General features: G+C 44.6%; 1 protein-coding gene across 1 annotated transcript in view; it reads left to right on the top strand.

Annotated features, from left to right (window-relative positions):
- Positions 1 to 17,785, top strand: part of SEMA3G (semaphorin 3G) — a 154,218-nt gene that overhangs the window by 101,609 nt on the left and 34,824 nt on the right. The window contains exons 4-5 of the mRNA XM_060239998.1: positions 13,943 to 14,062; positions 17,421 to 17,511. Of these exons, the coding sequence (XP_060095981.1) occupies positions 13,943 to 14,062; positions 17,421 to 17,511 (211 nt within the window). The remainder of the gene's footprint in view (positions 1 to 13,942; positions 14,063 to 17,420; positions 17,512 to 17,785) is intronic.

Below are 17,785 nucleotides of genomic sequence, written 5' to 3'. Positions count from 1 at the left end.
TAAATTCCTCTGTTTTGATTTAATTTAGCATAGCAGGAGATATAACTTTATTGGAATAGTACCTCACTATTGCCAGCCTGAAGTATTTAAAAGTAATTGTATGCATAATTTGTTTCTTTTAAAATAATATTTTTGTTTACATTATAATTAATGAAAAATCTGTAAAGTGAGAACTTAAATCAGCCCCATTTCCAAGTTTGAGATCAGCGTAGCCCCGAGGATTTTACAGATGGACTCTCTCTTGAAAGGCATCCCTGGTGTCCAGCCATTCTTTGATGATTTACTGATTGCCACCACCACCAAGGAAGAGTTCGCCTTCTGCCTCCATACTGTGCTCCAACGCTTTGATCCGGCCAGGCTGAAGGTAAAGCGGAAAAAGTGCCTCCTGGGGGTTCTGAGGATAGACTTTTTGGGCTACACCATGGATGCCAGCGGAATCTACCTGGCGCAGGACAAGATCAGGGCCATCTGCGATGCCCCGCCCCCCACCTACAAGGCAGAGCTGCAGGCGTTTCTTGGCCTCTTGAACTTTTATCACACCTTCCTCCCACACAAGGTGACAGTGGCTGAGCCTCTCCATAGGCTCCTGGAAACGAGGGCTCCTTGGGTTTAGGGCCACCGGCAAGCTGCCGCCTTTCAGGTGGTAAAGGATCTCTTAACATCAAATAACTTGCTGGCACACTTTGACAAGCGGCTGCCTGTCATGTTGGCCTGCGACGCCTCCCCCTATGGGGAGTCCTAGTTCATGTGCCGGATGGCTGCAAGGTCTCAGTGGCTTACTATTCAAGGACCTTGCAAAAACCTGAGCACAATTATGCGCAAATTGACAAGGGTTTGGCCATAGTGATGGGGGTAAAAAAAGTTCCATGATTACCTCTATGGCTGGCCCATCACAATCCTAACAGACCATAAGCCGTTGCTTGGCCCATTTGCCCCCGACCGCCAAACATCCCAGATGCTCTCTCCAAGCATCTTGCAGTGGTCCATCTTTCTTGTGAGGTACCAATACGCCCTCCAGTACCGCCCTGAAAAGGCAATGGACCACGTGGATGCCCTGAGTTGTCTGCAGCAGCCATCAGGGGACCCGGATCCTGCGTCCTGTTTGAATCCCTTCCAGGCCGCCCAGTCCACGCAAAAGACATTGCACGCCTCTCGTCCAAGGAAAAGATCCTCTCCTGTGTTTTTGACTGGGTGTGGAGGGGATGTCCCACTAGTGGGGTGGGCCTGGATTTTACAGTTTACACATCCCGCTGGGACGAACTTTTGGTTCACAAAGTATGCCTGCTGTGGGGGAGTAGGGTGGTGGTGCCCCCGGCCCTGCACCAGTGAGTCCTAACTCTGCTGCATGAGACGCCCCTTGGGATCGTGCGAATGAAGGTGCTTGCCTGCAGCTACATATGGTGGCCCAGGATTGACAATGCGATTGAGTCCTGGGTCACCCATTGCCAACCATGCCAGGAGACCTGGCTGGCACCACCTCGCACTCCTGCACAACATTGGGAGTCTACCTGCATAAGAACATAAGAGAAGCCATGTTGGATCAGGCCAATGGCCCATCCAGTCCAACACTCTGTGTCACACAGCGGGCAAAAAAATATTATATATATATACACACACACACACACTGTGGCTAATAGCCACTGATGGACCTCTGCTCCATATTTTTATCCAATCCCCTCTTGAAGCTGGCTATGCTGGTAGCCGCCACCACCTCCTGTGGCAATGAATTCCACATGTTAATCACCCTTTGGGTGAAGAAGTACTTCCTTTTATCTGTTTTAACCTGACTGCTCAGCAATTTCATCAAATGCCCACGAGTTCTTGTATTGTGAGAAAGGGAGAAAAGGACTTCTTTCTCTACTTTCTCCATCCCATGCATAATCTTGTAAACCTCTATCATTTCACCCCGCAGGTGACGTTTCTCCAAGCTAAAGAGCCCCAAGCGTTTTAACCTTTCTTCAAAGGGAAAGTGTTCCAACCCTTTAATCATTCTAGTTGCCCTTTTCTGGACTTTCTCCAATGCTATAATATCCTTTTTGAGGTGCGGTGACCAGAACTGCACACAGTACTCCAAATGAGACCGCACCATCGATTTATACAGGGGCATTATGATACTGGATGATTTATTATCAATTCCCTTCCTAATAATTCCCAGCATGGCATTGGCCTTTTTTATTGCAATCGCACACTGTCTTGACATTTTCAGTGAGTTATCTACCACAACACCAAGATCTCTCTCTTCGTCAGTCTCTGCCAGTTCACACCCCATCAACTTGTATTTGTAGCTGGGATTCTTGACCCCAATGTGCATGACTTTGCACTTGGCCACATTGAACCTCATCTGCCACGTTGACACCCACTCACCCAGCCTCAACAGATCCCTTTGGAGTGCCTCACAATCCTCTCTGGTTCTCACCACCCTGAACAATTTAGTGTCATCTGCAAACTTGGCCACTTCACTGCTCACTCCCAACTCCTAATCATTTATGAACAAGTTAAAGAGCATGGGACCCAGTACTGAGCCCTGCGGCACCCCACTGCTTCCCGTCCTCCACTGCAAAGGCTGCCCCCGGTCCCACCTGCATCTGGATTTCGTGGGGCCTTTCCAGGGGCAGACCTTCTTCCTGATCGTGGACTCGCACTCCAAGTGGCTGGAAGTGGCCCCTGTGTTGTCAATGTCCTCCTGAGCTGCCATAGGAGCCCTCCGCCAGGTTTTTGCCACTCACAGCCTGCCGGGCACCCTTGTTCTGGAGAATGGGATGGCCTTCACGTTGGGTGAGTTCCAAGACTTTTGTGCCCAGAACATGATAAGTCACATCAGATCAGCCCCTTTCCACCTGGCCATGAATGGCCAAGCAGAAAAGATGGTGCGGACAACTAAGGAATCGCTCCGCCGCATCATCTGTGGGACTGGGAAGCCTGCCTTGCTGAGTTTCTCTTGGCACAGCATGCTATCCCCTGCATGGCCACTGGCCATAGCCTAGCGGAACTCTTAATGGGCTGGCGACTATCCACCCTTTTGGACCGGTTGCATCCAGACCGAGCCGTAGACCTACAAGAGATTCTGGAGGTGTTCCAGGCACCCCACAGGTCTGATACAGGGGACTTGGTATTTGCTAAAAACTTTGGGGGTGGCCCAACCTGAATCCCGGCCAGGGTCGCCTGAGTCTTATGGTTGGTCATATATGAGGTGACCACGGAAAGTGGGTCCACCCTGAGACAGCACATTGACCAGCCGTGGTCACGCGAGGCCCCGGGGGACAAGGTCGAAGACTTCAGTCCCAATGACCAGCCAGCCGTTCCGAATCCTCCACCGACTGAGCCAGCCGAATCAGAGGCCCTGGCTCCCGCTCTCTGGGCTGAGCCGGGGGCTCCTGAGGACTATGAACCACCATCCAAATCTCCAGCATCACCAGCCCCTCTGCTCACCATGCTGGAAGCAATGACTGCTCCTCCGCCCACTCCGGCGCTCAAGAGGTCTATGCAGAAGCACTGCAAGCCTGCATACCTATGGGACTATGTTTGCTGAGTCTTGCAAACTAGGGGGTGAGAGATGTTATGTATGAGGACCTATGTAAAGACTATTATGGGTGTTCCTGCCTGGCTCATTGGAGCCATAAGGACTGAGCTTGGGGACTCAGGAACAATGGGCAGCAGGATCCAAATACCTGCTGTCCTGCTCCAATCACTGGCCCCTTGCTGGTTTGAATGAAACAATGGCATGCTAGTGCAGGAACCTTGAAGTGTATATAAGTTGGCCTCGTTAGCACAGATCTCCAGTCTTTTAGTGCAGCCCTACACTACGCTGTACTCAGGAGTTGTTTTGTAGAAAAATAGGTGGTGGAGCTCATCCAGGGATTGTTATGCAGCTGCACATACTATTCAATGGACAAGGAGGTGGAATTCTCAGAAGGAGGAAGTAGAACTCTCAGAAAGGTTCAGGAGCTGTGCTCCTGTGAGCTCCCACTGAATCTGAGGCCTGGCTGTACTTAATAAAAGAGCTATGATCACTACCACCTCACTTCTTTCCTGCGTTGAACCTACTATATTATATCCCATATCTTCAATATGGGGTTCATAATATGGACCTAGCTTATAGCATTGTTGTAAAGACTACAAGAGAATATATGTGAAGTCCTTTATACACTAGAAAGTGCTTTGCATCCTAAGTGGTGGTGGTATTAAAATAGATGAAAAGCTAAATAAGTTACTTTGATATGATCTCTCTTTCTTTTGAATTAAAAAAATCGAATTAAATGCATTTTATTTTTATTCTGCCTTTTTGCCCTCATAAGGTCCACCAAAGCTACTAACAATTTAAAACATACATGATAAAATACATTATAGAGCCATTAAAATAAGCTCTCGCAAATCTATCTCATTAAAACAACTTTTAAAAGAAATAAAAACAGAGTTAAAATACACATAAAACTGTTAAAAGACATACAAAACATACACATTGGTTAGGAAGGAGGCATCATTGAGGGAATGCCAAACAAAAAAAAATTCCTCACCCACTAGTGGAAGACAGCAATACAAGGGGACAGACATCTCCCTGGGGAGAGGAGGAGGAAAAAATGGTTTTATACCCCACACTTCACTTGGAGTCTCAGAGCAGTTTACAATATCCTCCGCTTTCTCTCTCCAAAACAGGCAGGTAGGTGGGACTGAGAATTGCTCTTGAGAGAACAGCTCTGAGATAACTGTGACTGACCCAAGGTCACCAGGCTGGCTGCATGTAGAGGAGGGGGAATCAAACCCTAGACACAATGGTGGTAGAAAAACATTGTTTCTTTGCTGTCATCACCGCAGTTGAGTATTCTTTAAAATGAGCTTTTACTCATGTCCTGTTGGCTTTGGCCCAAATCTTCCCCCACTACTGCTCTAGCTGTCTTGTTTTTTTTCATTTCCTGCAGCCCTTTAGTAAACCAAGGGGCATCCTGGGTTCTAGCACCTGAGAGAGGGTGCCTGAGAGCGATTGTGTCAACTGCCTGGGTCATTTCCTCATTCCAGATGATATCCAGAAAGACACCCCTGTACTGATTCCCAAGCCATGCACCCCTGGAATGTGATATTGCAATGTAACCCTAGGAACAATATTAATATGACACAGCAATGCCCATTCGAATTGGAATGGTCTGTCTTGCACGTAAGGGAGAAAAATCCAATTCCTTCTTGGCCCCAGGCAGGCTGGAATGATGTTAAGTCTGATTCACAGGCTGGACATGGTGGCCAAATGCTGAACGGTTGAGAAGCATCCATCTTTCTGCTCCTGGAAATGAAGAATTCCAGGCCCAGAGAGGGACAAATAGTGGGCAGAGCTGTAAAAAATTCCTTCACTCTTTTGGCAACCTTTTAAGTGCTGTTATCAAAGCATAAAGAAATAAGGGTGACCAGGAATTCTGCAACACAAATAAATGGCTTGTATATATATATGTTCTGTTATTCTTCAGGGCAAGACAGCAGAAACACAAAGGTTAAAGGTTCAGTGCTCATCTTGTTGTGAATGTGTGGTATAACTGCAAACTGATCTCACATTTCTGACTTTTAACAAAGTTTCTATTTTTCTTTAATCGCTGCTAAGGCTATCAAAGTCAACCAGTCTCCTGAACCCTTGATGGATGCCTATCCATGTTTGACACTAAGGGAGAAATCTATCGCTTTTGGAGAGCTTCAAAGAAATCAGTTTGGGAAAACAGGGCCATAAAAAGTCATTTGGCCAGTGTAATTAAAATTCCTATGATGGGGTATGGATCTATGACACAATGATCTCTGATTGGATATTCCACATATGACACTCTGATTTTCCATTGGTGTGACACTCTGCCTCCTCATTGGGTAACTGAATTGCTTGATGTGACGTAATTTACCCTAGAAAACAGGCAACCCCACCTGTCAGGATAGGGAAGAGAAGGAAAAATAGGGTCGAGAGAGAAAAAGGGGGAGTCGGAAAAGAAAAGAGTTCCTCCTGCACCCCTTCCTACCCTCAACCCCCCCTTCTTCTCAAGAGAAATCTCCCTCCAGAGGCCTTGTGTTTTCCTCTGACTGATCCTACCTTGCAAGATCTAAGTATTGTATCACCTTCCCCCATCCATGCTTATTCAGCTAATCTCTGTATTCCTCTTGTATGCTTGAAATTGTTTGATTGGGATGTAACTATTTGAAACCCTATACCTATAATAAAATCCATTATTAACCAAAGGATTTTCAGTGGTCTATCTCCGTAGACATTGACAGAGATCTCTGCTCACCTCCCCTCTCGTAGACTCACCATTTTGAGCTAATAAAGATTAATATTCCCCAATAAAAAGTTAGTTGAGGTGTAGCACAGAAGTCAACCAGCACATCGACAGGAGCACTAACCATATCAACAGTGAAATTGTTTGATTGGGATGTAACTATTTGAAACCCTATACCTATAATAAAATCCATTATTAACCAAAGGATTTTCAGTGGTCTATCTCCGTAGACATTGACAGAGATCTCTGCTCACCTCCCCTCTCGTAGACTCACCATTTTGAGCTAATAAAGATTAATATTCCCCAATAAAAAGTTAGTTGAGGTGTAGCACAGAAGTCAACCAGCACATCGACAGGAGCACTAACCATATCAACAGTGAAATCTCCTACAGTCACCAAGAAACCATTTGGATCCATCGGATCATCTTAAGGTTGCCTATCACCAGTAGGGGACAAGGGGATCCCCTGGTTTGGAGGCCCTCCTCCAACTTTAGGGCTATCAGAAAGTGGGCAGGGGGGAAGTTGAATGTCTGCGAGGGACTCCATTATACACTATGCAATATACCCATAAGGTATAATTGATGCATGGGCATCTGGAGTTTTTTGGGATAGAGACACCAGTTTTTCAGTATAGCATCTGGTGCGTCTCCTCAAAAAAGCCCCCTAAGTTTCAAAAAGATTGGACCAAGGGGTTCAGTTCTATGAGCCCCAAAAGAAGGTTTCTCCATCCTCCATTGTTTCCAATAAAGAGAAGGCATTTAAAAGGAACATGGACCCTTTAAATGTAATGGCCAGAATTCCCTTAGGAGTTCCATCGTGCTTGCCACAACTTTGCTCCTGGCTCCACCCCCAAAGTCCCCAGATATTTCCTGAGTCGGACCTGGCAACCATATAGATCCTCCAACCCTGCAGTGTCTTGGTATCCCTGTATGTCTAAACCCAAGCAGCTAGAGCTCCATCCATGACAGAGTGACTGTTTTCAGTTCCTCCACATTTAGATCACATTCCTCTGGCCAGAACAAAATACCAGATCAAGAGTGTGATCTGCACAATGTGTAGGACCAGTAATTATCAGAGGCAGGTCTATGTTTATCATATATCAGGATCAGTCATAATATATGAAAAATGTAATACAAAATATTGCCAAGTTTCAAAGTGAAAAACATCTATATTGTAACTATCATAAATTTATTTTTTTAAAAAAACCCAAGAAGACTGATGACAGATGACAATCTCACAATATATGTCTGTAAAATAAGGACTTGTATTATCTGTTTTTACATATCCAAACAAAACAAACGTATATATCAGGGGTGGCCAACGAAAGCTCTCCAGATGTTTTTTGCCTACAACTCCCATCACCCCCAGCCATTGGCCATGCTGGCTGGGGCTGATGGGAGTTGTAGGCAAAAAACATCTGGAGAGCTACCGTTGGCCACCCCTGGTATATATTAATGATACATAACACTGAAGAAATGAAAAGAAGATGATTTTCCAGACTGTTGTTAGCTAGACAATGAATAGAGTGCAAATGTGGAGTTCATCTGAGGAAAATAAAAATTTCTAATTAAAACCACTTGTCACTATACAATAAAATACAGATTTATCAGATACTGCTTAATACACTGTTCTGTTACAGTACTTGGAAGGAGAATATCAGGCCAACAGATATGGACTTGATTGTGGTTTTGTTAAGCACTGCAATAAGTAAAATTGCTCATCTTTGCAAACTGAACAAGAGAAGCAAGGCATACAGATAATCACTTTCACGGAGGAAAATTGGCTTTTATGTTTGGCTGACATTTTTTTTTAAAATAATGGACATTCCTATAATTTTTGTTCTTGTTCTTATTCTCTCTGTTTTGCAAAGTAAACGCTTTGTTTTCAAAGGAAGAAAAAACTTGTTTTCTTGATTTAGTGGACATGTGCCATTTCCCCCAAGTTTTCTCTGTGAATGCATGCTATGAGTTTAATTTTATAAAGTAGTTGCAATAGCTTCTTCAGTTAGCTTTGGGAAAACTGGATGCTGGGTACTGAGCCTTTCTTATCAGCCTGAAGTTGCTGATGTAGGGCCAGGTGATTCTGTCAGGGATGGAGGAGGAAGTAGCTATCATAGCCAGGAGGACTGTGACAGGCAGTAAATGATATTCCACATCATACCTGTCAAGATTGTCCAGCTTTGCAGGCATCCTAAGAAACTAAGCAGCTTGTCCAAAGCTACTTTCAGGATTATGTCTTTCTGCCTGTATGATTCCAGAATAAAAAGTCTTGCTTAGAGTCTAGGGACAAGGTGGTTTACAGGAAGAGGATAGAGATAATGGCTATGCTCGGTCCCCTTCCAACCTTCATCCCATCCCAAAAGATGCTGACTGTGGAGATAGGAAATTATTTGACACTGGTGTTGTGCAGTGCCATTTCGATCAATAATAAGACTTCTGTCCTCCAGAATTATCTGGTAGAGCAGATGGTAAATGTGGCTTGCATGACCTAAACCTTGGTGAGGGAGGGTGAAACAATCACCCTGAGTTAGCTCCCCCCCCCCGCCCCAGGATTTTTGATCCTTCACCAGTCCTGGACTGATGGGTGGGAGTGGTGCTACTCATCCAAGAGGCTTTCTCCTTCACAGCACTCCCTGAGACAAAGCCGATTTCCCAATATCCTTATGCTACTCTCACTCTCGTCTTCTCTGTGGGGCTTCTGTTGGATTTCACACTATCTGCCCTGGGGCTGCAACTCACTCCGCCTTTTTTGTGCAGCAAGCAAGATCCTCTAAAAACCAGTTTCTGTTTGCCGCACAAAAAAGGCGAAGCTAGTTGCAGTCCCAAAGCAGATAGTGTGAAATCTGATGGAAGAGAGGAGGCGCGTGAGAGCGGCGTAAGGCTTGTGGGAAATCAGGCAAAGATTGCCGGCATTGAATGTAAGAACATAAGAACATAAGAGAAGCCATGTTGGATCAGGCCAACGGCCCATCCAGTCCAACACTCTGTGTCACACAGTGGCCAAAAAAAATTATACACACACACACACACACTGTGGCTAATAGCCACTGATGGACCTCTGCTCCATATTTTTATCTAAACCCCTCTTGAAGGTGGCTATGCTTGTGGCTGCCACCACCTCCTGTGGCAGTGAATTCCACATGTTAATCACCCTTTGGGTGAAGAAGTACTTCCTTTTATCCGTTTTAACCTGGCTGCTCAGCAATTTCATCGAATGCCCACGAGTTCTTGTATTGTGAGAAAGGGAAAAAAGTACTTCTTTCTCTACTTTCTCCATCCCATGCATTATCTTGTAATCCTCTATCATGTCACCCCACAGTCGATGTTTCTCCAAGCTAAAGAGCCCCAAGCGTTTCAGCCTTTCTTCATAGGGAAAGTGTTCCAGCCCTTTAATCATTCTCGTTGCCCTTTTCTGGACTTTCTCCAATGCTGTAATATTCTTTTTGAGGTGCGGCGACCAGAACTGCACACAGTACTCCAAATGAGACCGCACCATCGATTTATACAGGGGCATTATGATATTGGCTGATTTGTTTTCAATTCCCTTCCTAATAATTCCCAGCATGGCGTTGGCCTTTTTTTATTGTCTTGACATTTTCAATGAGTTATCTACCATGACCCCAAGCTCTCTCTCTTAGTCAGTCTCTGCCAGTATGGGCCTGGTGTGGGAAGCAAGGAGAGTTTGACCATTTGGTTGGTGTACTGTCCACCTAATGCACCAGCAAATGTCCTGTCAGGCCTGTTGGAGCCTGTATCTGGCTGGACATTGGAGTACCCCAGACTATTAGTCTTGGGAGACTTCAGTGTCTATGCTGAGGATGTGACCTCCTCTCAGGCCAAGGACCTAGTGTTGTCCATGATGGTACCAAGACTCTCCCAGTTTGTTTCAGCTCCCACTCATCAAGCAGGCTGCAAGCTGGATTTTATCTTTGCATTGGGGATTATGGTGGACCATATTACTGCTGATGCAGTACTGTGGTCGGACCACCTTTCACTGAAGGCCTGACTGAGGACTAACTCTTCCAGTTTAGGCAGTGAGCGAATTTATGCTTGCCTACGGAGCCTAGTAGGTTCCAGGAAGCTCTGTGGGACCCAGTTCCCCCTAGCAGCCCATTGGATGACTGGCAGAGCTGTCTTTCTGAAGCCATCAATGAGGTCGCTCCCTGGTGCCCTCTTCACCCTCATACCAAATTGGTTCCATGGTACTCCCCAGAGCTAAGGCAGATGAAACAGGAGTTGAGCCAGCTAGAGAAAGAGTTGCGACAACCCCATAATGAAGTAACAGCAACATCCTATAGGTCATAGGAAAGGGGAGAGGCTGCAAGCACCGCTGGGAGGCAAAGCGAAAAGCAAGAGGGGGAAGGGAAATGGGGACATGTCTCCCCTCCCACCATGAGTTTTTGTGTGCGCCGCCCAGACTTGTATCTCTCTAATGGTATAAGTTATTTGTCCTTCTATAGTCATTGACAGAGGGTCAGTTAGATATGAAGCTACATATATTAAATCAGTGATATTAGCAATATAATTACATATCAAAAGAGTGCATTTATAAACAAAACCTTATGAGCAAAATCTTTGAGTAATAAATGAGAAGATGTTATCTAAGTTCATCTTGGAGGAGAGACTCTGTAGGATAATGAATTTCTTCTGAACACATTTACATCTCCTATATTTTCCTAGGTTGCAATGATGACTTTTGTGATGAATGTCTCCCTACTATGAGTCACAGTGTCCTCTCATTTTATATTGTTTTTTGTCTAGTCCATAGAGGGTTCCAACTATGGCCCGGATTTGAACCCATATACTAATAGTGAGGAGTTACGTAACCTATTATTTAACCCCCTCCTCCCCCTCAGGGATGTAATTTATCAATGGAAAGTGGTGAAGCTGTGATGGCAATCAGAGTTGGGAGATAGTACCTCCTATTAAAGAAGGCGATGTAGAGGGAGCGACTGGAGCAAGATAAAAGGGCACATTAGGAATAGGAATGATTGAGAGTCTATTTTAATGTGTAGCTCCTGTATTTTGTATGGATGGATTGTAGAGGGGACTAGCTCTCTCCCTAAATTCTTCATGCTTATCTGCCAATGATCACTGCTCCGGAAAACGAAACAATTAATCCAGATTGTTGTCAAAAATGGTCATTTGTCATCCTGCTGTGTAACTAGCTAAACTTCCTTTTAAAATGACTAGTTTGTTCAGGTCAAGGCTCGGTGTCTCCTTCATTTCCTGCTATTTCTTCCACCACAATATTCTTTATCCACCTCTTAACCAGAACAGGAGGGGACCTAAAACTCAGTCTCTTGCTAATGCTGACTTAATGTAGCACCTTCCCTTCCCAGGCAAGAATGTAAAACTGAGAAAACATCTGTTTTAGCAAAGATTCAAATGGTAAAAGACTTGAGAATGGAGGTTATTGCTCAGGTGATAAGGGAGTTGGGACCATAACAGTTGTCAAATTCTCCTTCTTTTCACAGAATTGGAAGAACCTCATCATTTTATGTATTCCAGCATGGGATTTTTTTTTAGCAGGAATGCACAGGAATGCAGTTCTGGCTGGCTTGGCATCATGGGATGTGGCCTAATAGCCAAATGAGTTCCTGTTGCATTTTTTCTATCAAAAAAGCCGTGTGAAACAATGGTGACATCAGGGGGTGTGCTCTAATATACAAATAAGTTCCTGCTGCGCTTTTTCTACAAAAAAGCCCAGATTCCAACCACCAGCACTGAATGAGTACTCCTTCCTTCCCTTCCTCCCTCCCTCCCTAGGAAACTATCTTCCATTGCCCATTAATTAATATGTAATCTACTTTGTCTGTAACCATAGCGCATCTTGTTTTAATTGAATTTGGAAGGACAGTTGCTACCCTTCTGAGGCAATTTTTAGCATTTTTCAAGATGGTTATCAAGCCTTCCTCTAGCAGGGTTTTCAGTTTTCACAATTTTATCATAACTCTTGAGATGTTAATGCTTAATAATAATTTTTGGTATTTATGTAGCATAAAAGTAATAGTGCTAAAGACAAAGAGGAAAAGACTTTTTAAAACTTACTGCTTGCTAGTTTGTGGAAATTCCTTTAAAAAAATGGTAAATCTCATTATTTGTGAGGGTGCTGGCAGGCTAATTATTTTTAACATGAATCATTGCCAAACCTATTTCTTGGAATTTCTAAATAAAGAGGTTATTTTTACTTCTATTGTGGTGGCTTCTTCCTGTTTTCTTCTGACTTTCCTCTGCTGAGGATTAAGGACAGATCATAGTGCTTCACCTCTGGCAATACAGGAAATCACTGCACAAGGCAATATGAAGACCTCACTTCCTGGCTTGAGTAATAATACAAAAAGATTGGGACAAAAGGTCTGATCAGGGGAAGGAGCCATGATGGCTAGAGTAGAGAAGCAGGAAATGTGGAATACGTGCCAGACAGCCTAACAGAAATTTACTGCCCAATTCTGCAATAACAAAGACAGCCCACTTGCCTAGTTGGACACAGTATTAGGAACTGGTCACATGGCCTTAGAGAGACGAAGGAATCACATGACTTGGGAAGGTATGTGCTTCATAGGGTTGCCAAGTCCAATTCAAGAAATATCTGGGGACTTTGGGGGTGGAGCCAGGAGACTTTGGGGGTGGAGCCAGGAGACATTGGGGCGGAGCCAGGAACAAGAGTGTGAAAAGCATAATTGAACTCCAAGAGAGTTCTGGCCATCACATTTAAAGGGACAGCACACCTTTTTAAATGTCTTCCTTCCATAGGAAATAATGAAGGATAAGGGCACCTTCTTTTGGGGCTCATAGAATTGGACCCCCTGGTCCAATCGTTTTGAAATTTGGGGGATACTTTGGGGAGAGGCACTAGATACTATATTGAAAATTTGGTGCCTCTACCTCAAAAAACAGCTCCCCCAGAGCCCCCGAAACCTCCAGATCAATTCCCCATTATACCCTATGAGAAGACGTTTCCCTCTCCACCCCCCTCCCCCCCGCCCCCCCCCCCCCTTTCTGGGAAATCTGATGCAGGAGACAGAACTCACTCACCTCCGGAGGTGCAAAGGCACATGGTCCTTTGGGGGCGTGGCTGGGCTCCCCTCCCTTCACCGGCCAGCTGACTGGGGGCGGGAAGCAGCCTGAGAAAACGGAAGAGCTCTGGCTGCTGCGATCGGGGCTGGGTGGGAAGGGCTGCCGTTCTCCCCCCTCCCCTCCCCCCGCTTTCCCTTTTATGGCCAGCGGGGGGAGGAGGCTCCAAATCGGGAGTCTCCAGGCCTAGCGGGGGATTTGGGACCCCTAGTGCTTCATGGGAATGGCATTATTCTGTGTACTTGTATATATAAACAAGGAAAAACAGGATCTCTGAAGGATGTTTGTTTTTGAAGGATGGAAGAGCTCATGTGGTATCCTACAGCTGTCAAGCAGTATTATTTCCTATTATTTTTGTTGCTATGAGGTGGAGGGTGTGAAGAAGAGACAGACATACACCTCATAATTCTGCCATCCTTACTTTAACCTAGTTAACAATGCTAGCAAATCCTGACAGCAGCTTCTATTGTACTGGTTATACTACTTGCTTGGTACTTTGACCCAGACAGATGTCTACCCTCTCCCATCAGTCCTTTCCACTCCCCCCCTCACATTTACTGCTGTGTCTAGCAATGCAATCCTTGTGAAAGATCACAAATTCCAATCATTGTTCTTTTCCCCCCCTAGACAGAATGTGCCAACTACATCAGAGTACTTCATCCTTTAAATCGGACACATCTATTGGCATGTGGGACTGGAGCTTTCCATCCCATCTGTGCTTTCATCTATGTGGGTCACCGGGGAGAGGTAAGGATGGATACACAGAAAGACTTTGTAGTCGGTGTCAGCATCAGCCAATCTTAGGCCTCAATGGTATCAAATGTTAAATCCAGCCATAGCTTCCTCCATAACATTGCTAATAGCATTATTATGGCTCACGTTAGTGGAAAGGAAGTCTTTGAGTACCTAACTGCAACATCTTTTTCCATGTAAGAGATAAGGGAGATACTGGCACTTAAACCAAACTCTCTTTAGTTCATACACTGCCTTAAAAGTTTAATGAGGAGCAATTCAGCCTCGCGAAAATTCCAAGCTGGATGGTTCATCAGCCCATCCAGTGGAAAGGTTTTCTGTTCCAAGTATACTTGATGAAGAAACTAATTGCCCAATAAACCAATTAAGATCCACAATACTTACTCTTCTTGGTGCTCCAGATCAGTGTGGCCACTCATAGAATTTCTCCAATCTTATGTATCCAGAAAAGAAATGGATTTTGGATGTACTGGTTATGCTGATTGAAGCTTCACTACATACCTAACTGCAGTTTTTTAAATGTCCCCCCCCCCCCCCGCTCTCTCTCTCTCTCTCTGTCTCTGTGAAATCTCCTTTTCTGTTTGGGCACTGTATCCAGCTATAAGTCCCAGGTGCTACTGAAGGCAAGAAGTCTGCCCATTTCAGGTCACAGCAACTGAACTGCACTTTTTTTTATTCCCAAACAAACATTCTCCAAGCAAGGAAGGACCAAGACATAGATCCCATTTTCGAGCTCAGTTCTTACGTTGTTCCTTTTGGGGCTAATCCCAAAAGTTTTGCAGTCTTCAGGGATTTAGACAATGCTGGCTCCCTGGTGGGGTGTATATCTGTGGGTGGCATTTCTTTTTCCCTCAACCTTTTGCTTTTCCTCAAAGTCTTTGCCCATAAATCAAGCTGGCCTCAGTAGGAAGGTCATCCTACTTCACCCTGTAACCCCCTCTCACTCTGGAGGATTCAGTGCTCACAAGCTTTTATTGAGTGCGTGAGAGAAAGGGCCCTTTCAGCACAGCTGTTTATCACAAGTAAAAGGGATGGTTGCAGACAGCCCCCCTGACCTCTCACAGCATAACCCTATTTGCCACACCCCACCTCACCCTGGTGCACGTTCACACTGGTTTAACTTGCAGGTAAACACAATTGGGGCACTGTCTTTTTGCTGTTACAGTATTCCAACAATTTAACAAAGCCCCTCTTTGGTCTTGTTTTGGCATGCAAACTGCATTAGGGGACAGTACTAGGCCTGGATGTGGGTGGACAGTCAAGTGTGCCTGATAGAGACTTGTAATTAGACAGCCTGAAGAGGTTTTTTGTCCAGCAAAGTGAGATAAGTGGCAGGAAGGCAAGTGGATGTCAAAAACTACTTGTCAGTACTGAAGAGTAGGAGGGAGGTGAGGAGGGATTCCTAGTATCCTTAGGCATTCACTCTCAAATATGTATTTAGTGAAAGTTGATTGTTAAGGTATCTAACACTGGAAACTATTTTTAGCTAGAAAGCCGAGAGTTCTAGCTACTGAGGCATCAACTCAAAAGCCCTGAGTTAATATATATTGATTCCTCAGAGAGAGAGAGAGAGAGATCCATATGATAGATCAAATGCTTGAACTAAAGTGTCATGCCTTGACTTTTTGAAAAATGTGCAGACTGTCTGTACATCCCCCCCCCCCAAAAAAAAACTGGCATGACAGCTCTTTTTTTCCCCGTGTGGGGACACAGGACAAAATTAAACATTTTAAAGATTCTTGAATTCTTACTACCTGGAATATCATCATCATAGGCTAGATTGTGAGAAGATTCCCTTACACAGTGCAGAGAAATGGGAGCAAAACTATTCTGAAAATGGAGTTGCAAACCTCCAGAGGTTTCCCAGAATTTACAGCTGGTCTCCAGACTACAGAGATAAAATGGCTGCTCTGGATGGTGGACTCTATGGCAGGGGTGGGGAACCTTTTTTTTTTTTGCCAAGGGTCATATGGATATTTATAACATCATTCGCGGGCCAGAAAAAATTTATCTACTTAAAAAACAGTGCTCTGCCAAGGGAGAATGATTCAGGCCAGCAAAAATAATGCAAATAATTGTTTTTCTATTTGAAGTCATGTGGCGAGAGCCTAATCTGACACACACACGCACACCTGGCCCACTGCCCTAGGCAAATGCATACGTCCAGGGCTTTTTTTGTAGAAAAAACCCAACAGGAACACAATAGCATATCAGACCACATCCCTAATATTAGCATATTAGGTCACACCATCTGGGATAATCAACTGAACTTTGACAGTAACTTTTCCAGGCCCTGCAACAATTCTGGCTGACCAGCCAGGCCCCAGGGAGGTTGCTGCACAGTATTTCTTTGCCCTGTGATCCCTGCCTGGCCCTTGGGAGGCTGCTGCACAGCACGGCTGGGCCCCACAATCCCCAAGGGCCACACCAAGTGACCTTGAGGGCCATATACAGCCCTCGGGACAGAGGTTCCCCACCCCTGCTCTATGGAATTATACCCCACTAAAGTCTCTCTCCTTCCCAAACCCTGTCCTCCCCAGACTGCACCCCAAATCTTCAGGAATTTTCCAGCCTAGAGTCTGAAGAGTCATCTTGTTCTGACAAAAATGTTTCAGTATTGCTGTCTGTCCAGCAGCATTTATCCTGCTATCTCTCAGTTTCTTGAAAGTACAACTGATTTGTTTATATAAGGATAATAGGAGTAAGTAAGTAATTTTTTTTATTTATACCCCGCCCTCCCCGCCAAAGCAGGCTCAGGGCGGCTGAGCCATCCTGCCCACTATTAGCAGGGCTTTTTTTTTAGCAGGAACACAAAGGAATGCAGTTCCGGCTGGTTTAGCATCAGGGGTGTAGCCTAATATGCAAATGAGTTCCTGCTGGGCTTTTTCTTAAAAAAGCCTTGTGTGAAACAATGGTGATGTCAGGGGGCAAGACTTAACATGCAAATGAGTTCCTCCTGGACCTTTTCTATTTTAAAAAGCCCTGACTATTAGTATCCTCTTTCTTGTCAAATATGAATTATTATGCTCCTTATTATAGTAGTGCTATAAAGCCAGGAGGATTTAAATAAATTCAAATTCCAGCAGCACTGAGAAAGCTGTTTTTTTTAAAAAAAAATCACTGTCTTTAGCTGAGCAGTATCAGTTACTGGATTTCTCATGATTAGATGAAAAGCTGTAGCACATTTAAGTGCTGGTAGGACATGCCCTTTCTCATGTTTCCTTTGATATCTTTATCCAGCCTTCCTTTCTTCCCACATCACCTCTAAACACATGACCGTGTATTCTGTTGTGGTTCTGTTAGCTATATTTCAATACCTCATTTTACAATTTGTGTTTTTTTCTCCTCCCAGCACGTGTTCAGCTTGGATCCTACAAGTATAGAAAGTGGTCGGGGGAGATGTCCTCATGAGCCCAATAGGGCATTTGCAAGCACTTTTGTTGGTAGGTGTCACACTAGATGGAGCAACTAGATCCAATGGTTCTAGATCTAATGGCAGTTTATGGATAAAGATGCAGTCTTGTTAGCCCAAAGTGCAGCCATTTGTTCTCTGAGCAGCATAAGGTACTGACCAAGTCAGAAATGACCAATAAACTATTATTTCATTTCATAAATTTAGAATACACTTCAGCTAAGCAAACCAAAAAACACACAAAAATGTTATTTTGTTTTCTGAGGCCTTAAATTCTCTAATTCTTTCTTGGTATGAACAAATTG

Source organism: Heteronotia binoei, chromosome 5, assembly GCF_032191835.1.
Source record: "Heteronotia binoei isolate CCM8104 ecotype False Entrance Well chromosome 5, APGP_CSIRO_Hbin_v1, whole genome shotgun sequence".
NCBI lineage: Eukaryota > Metazoa > Chordata > Lepidosauria > Squamata > Gekkonidae > Heteronotia > Heteronotia binoei.
This window is presented reverse-complemented; position numbering and strand designations above follow the sequence as displayed.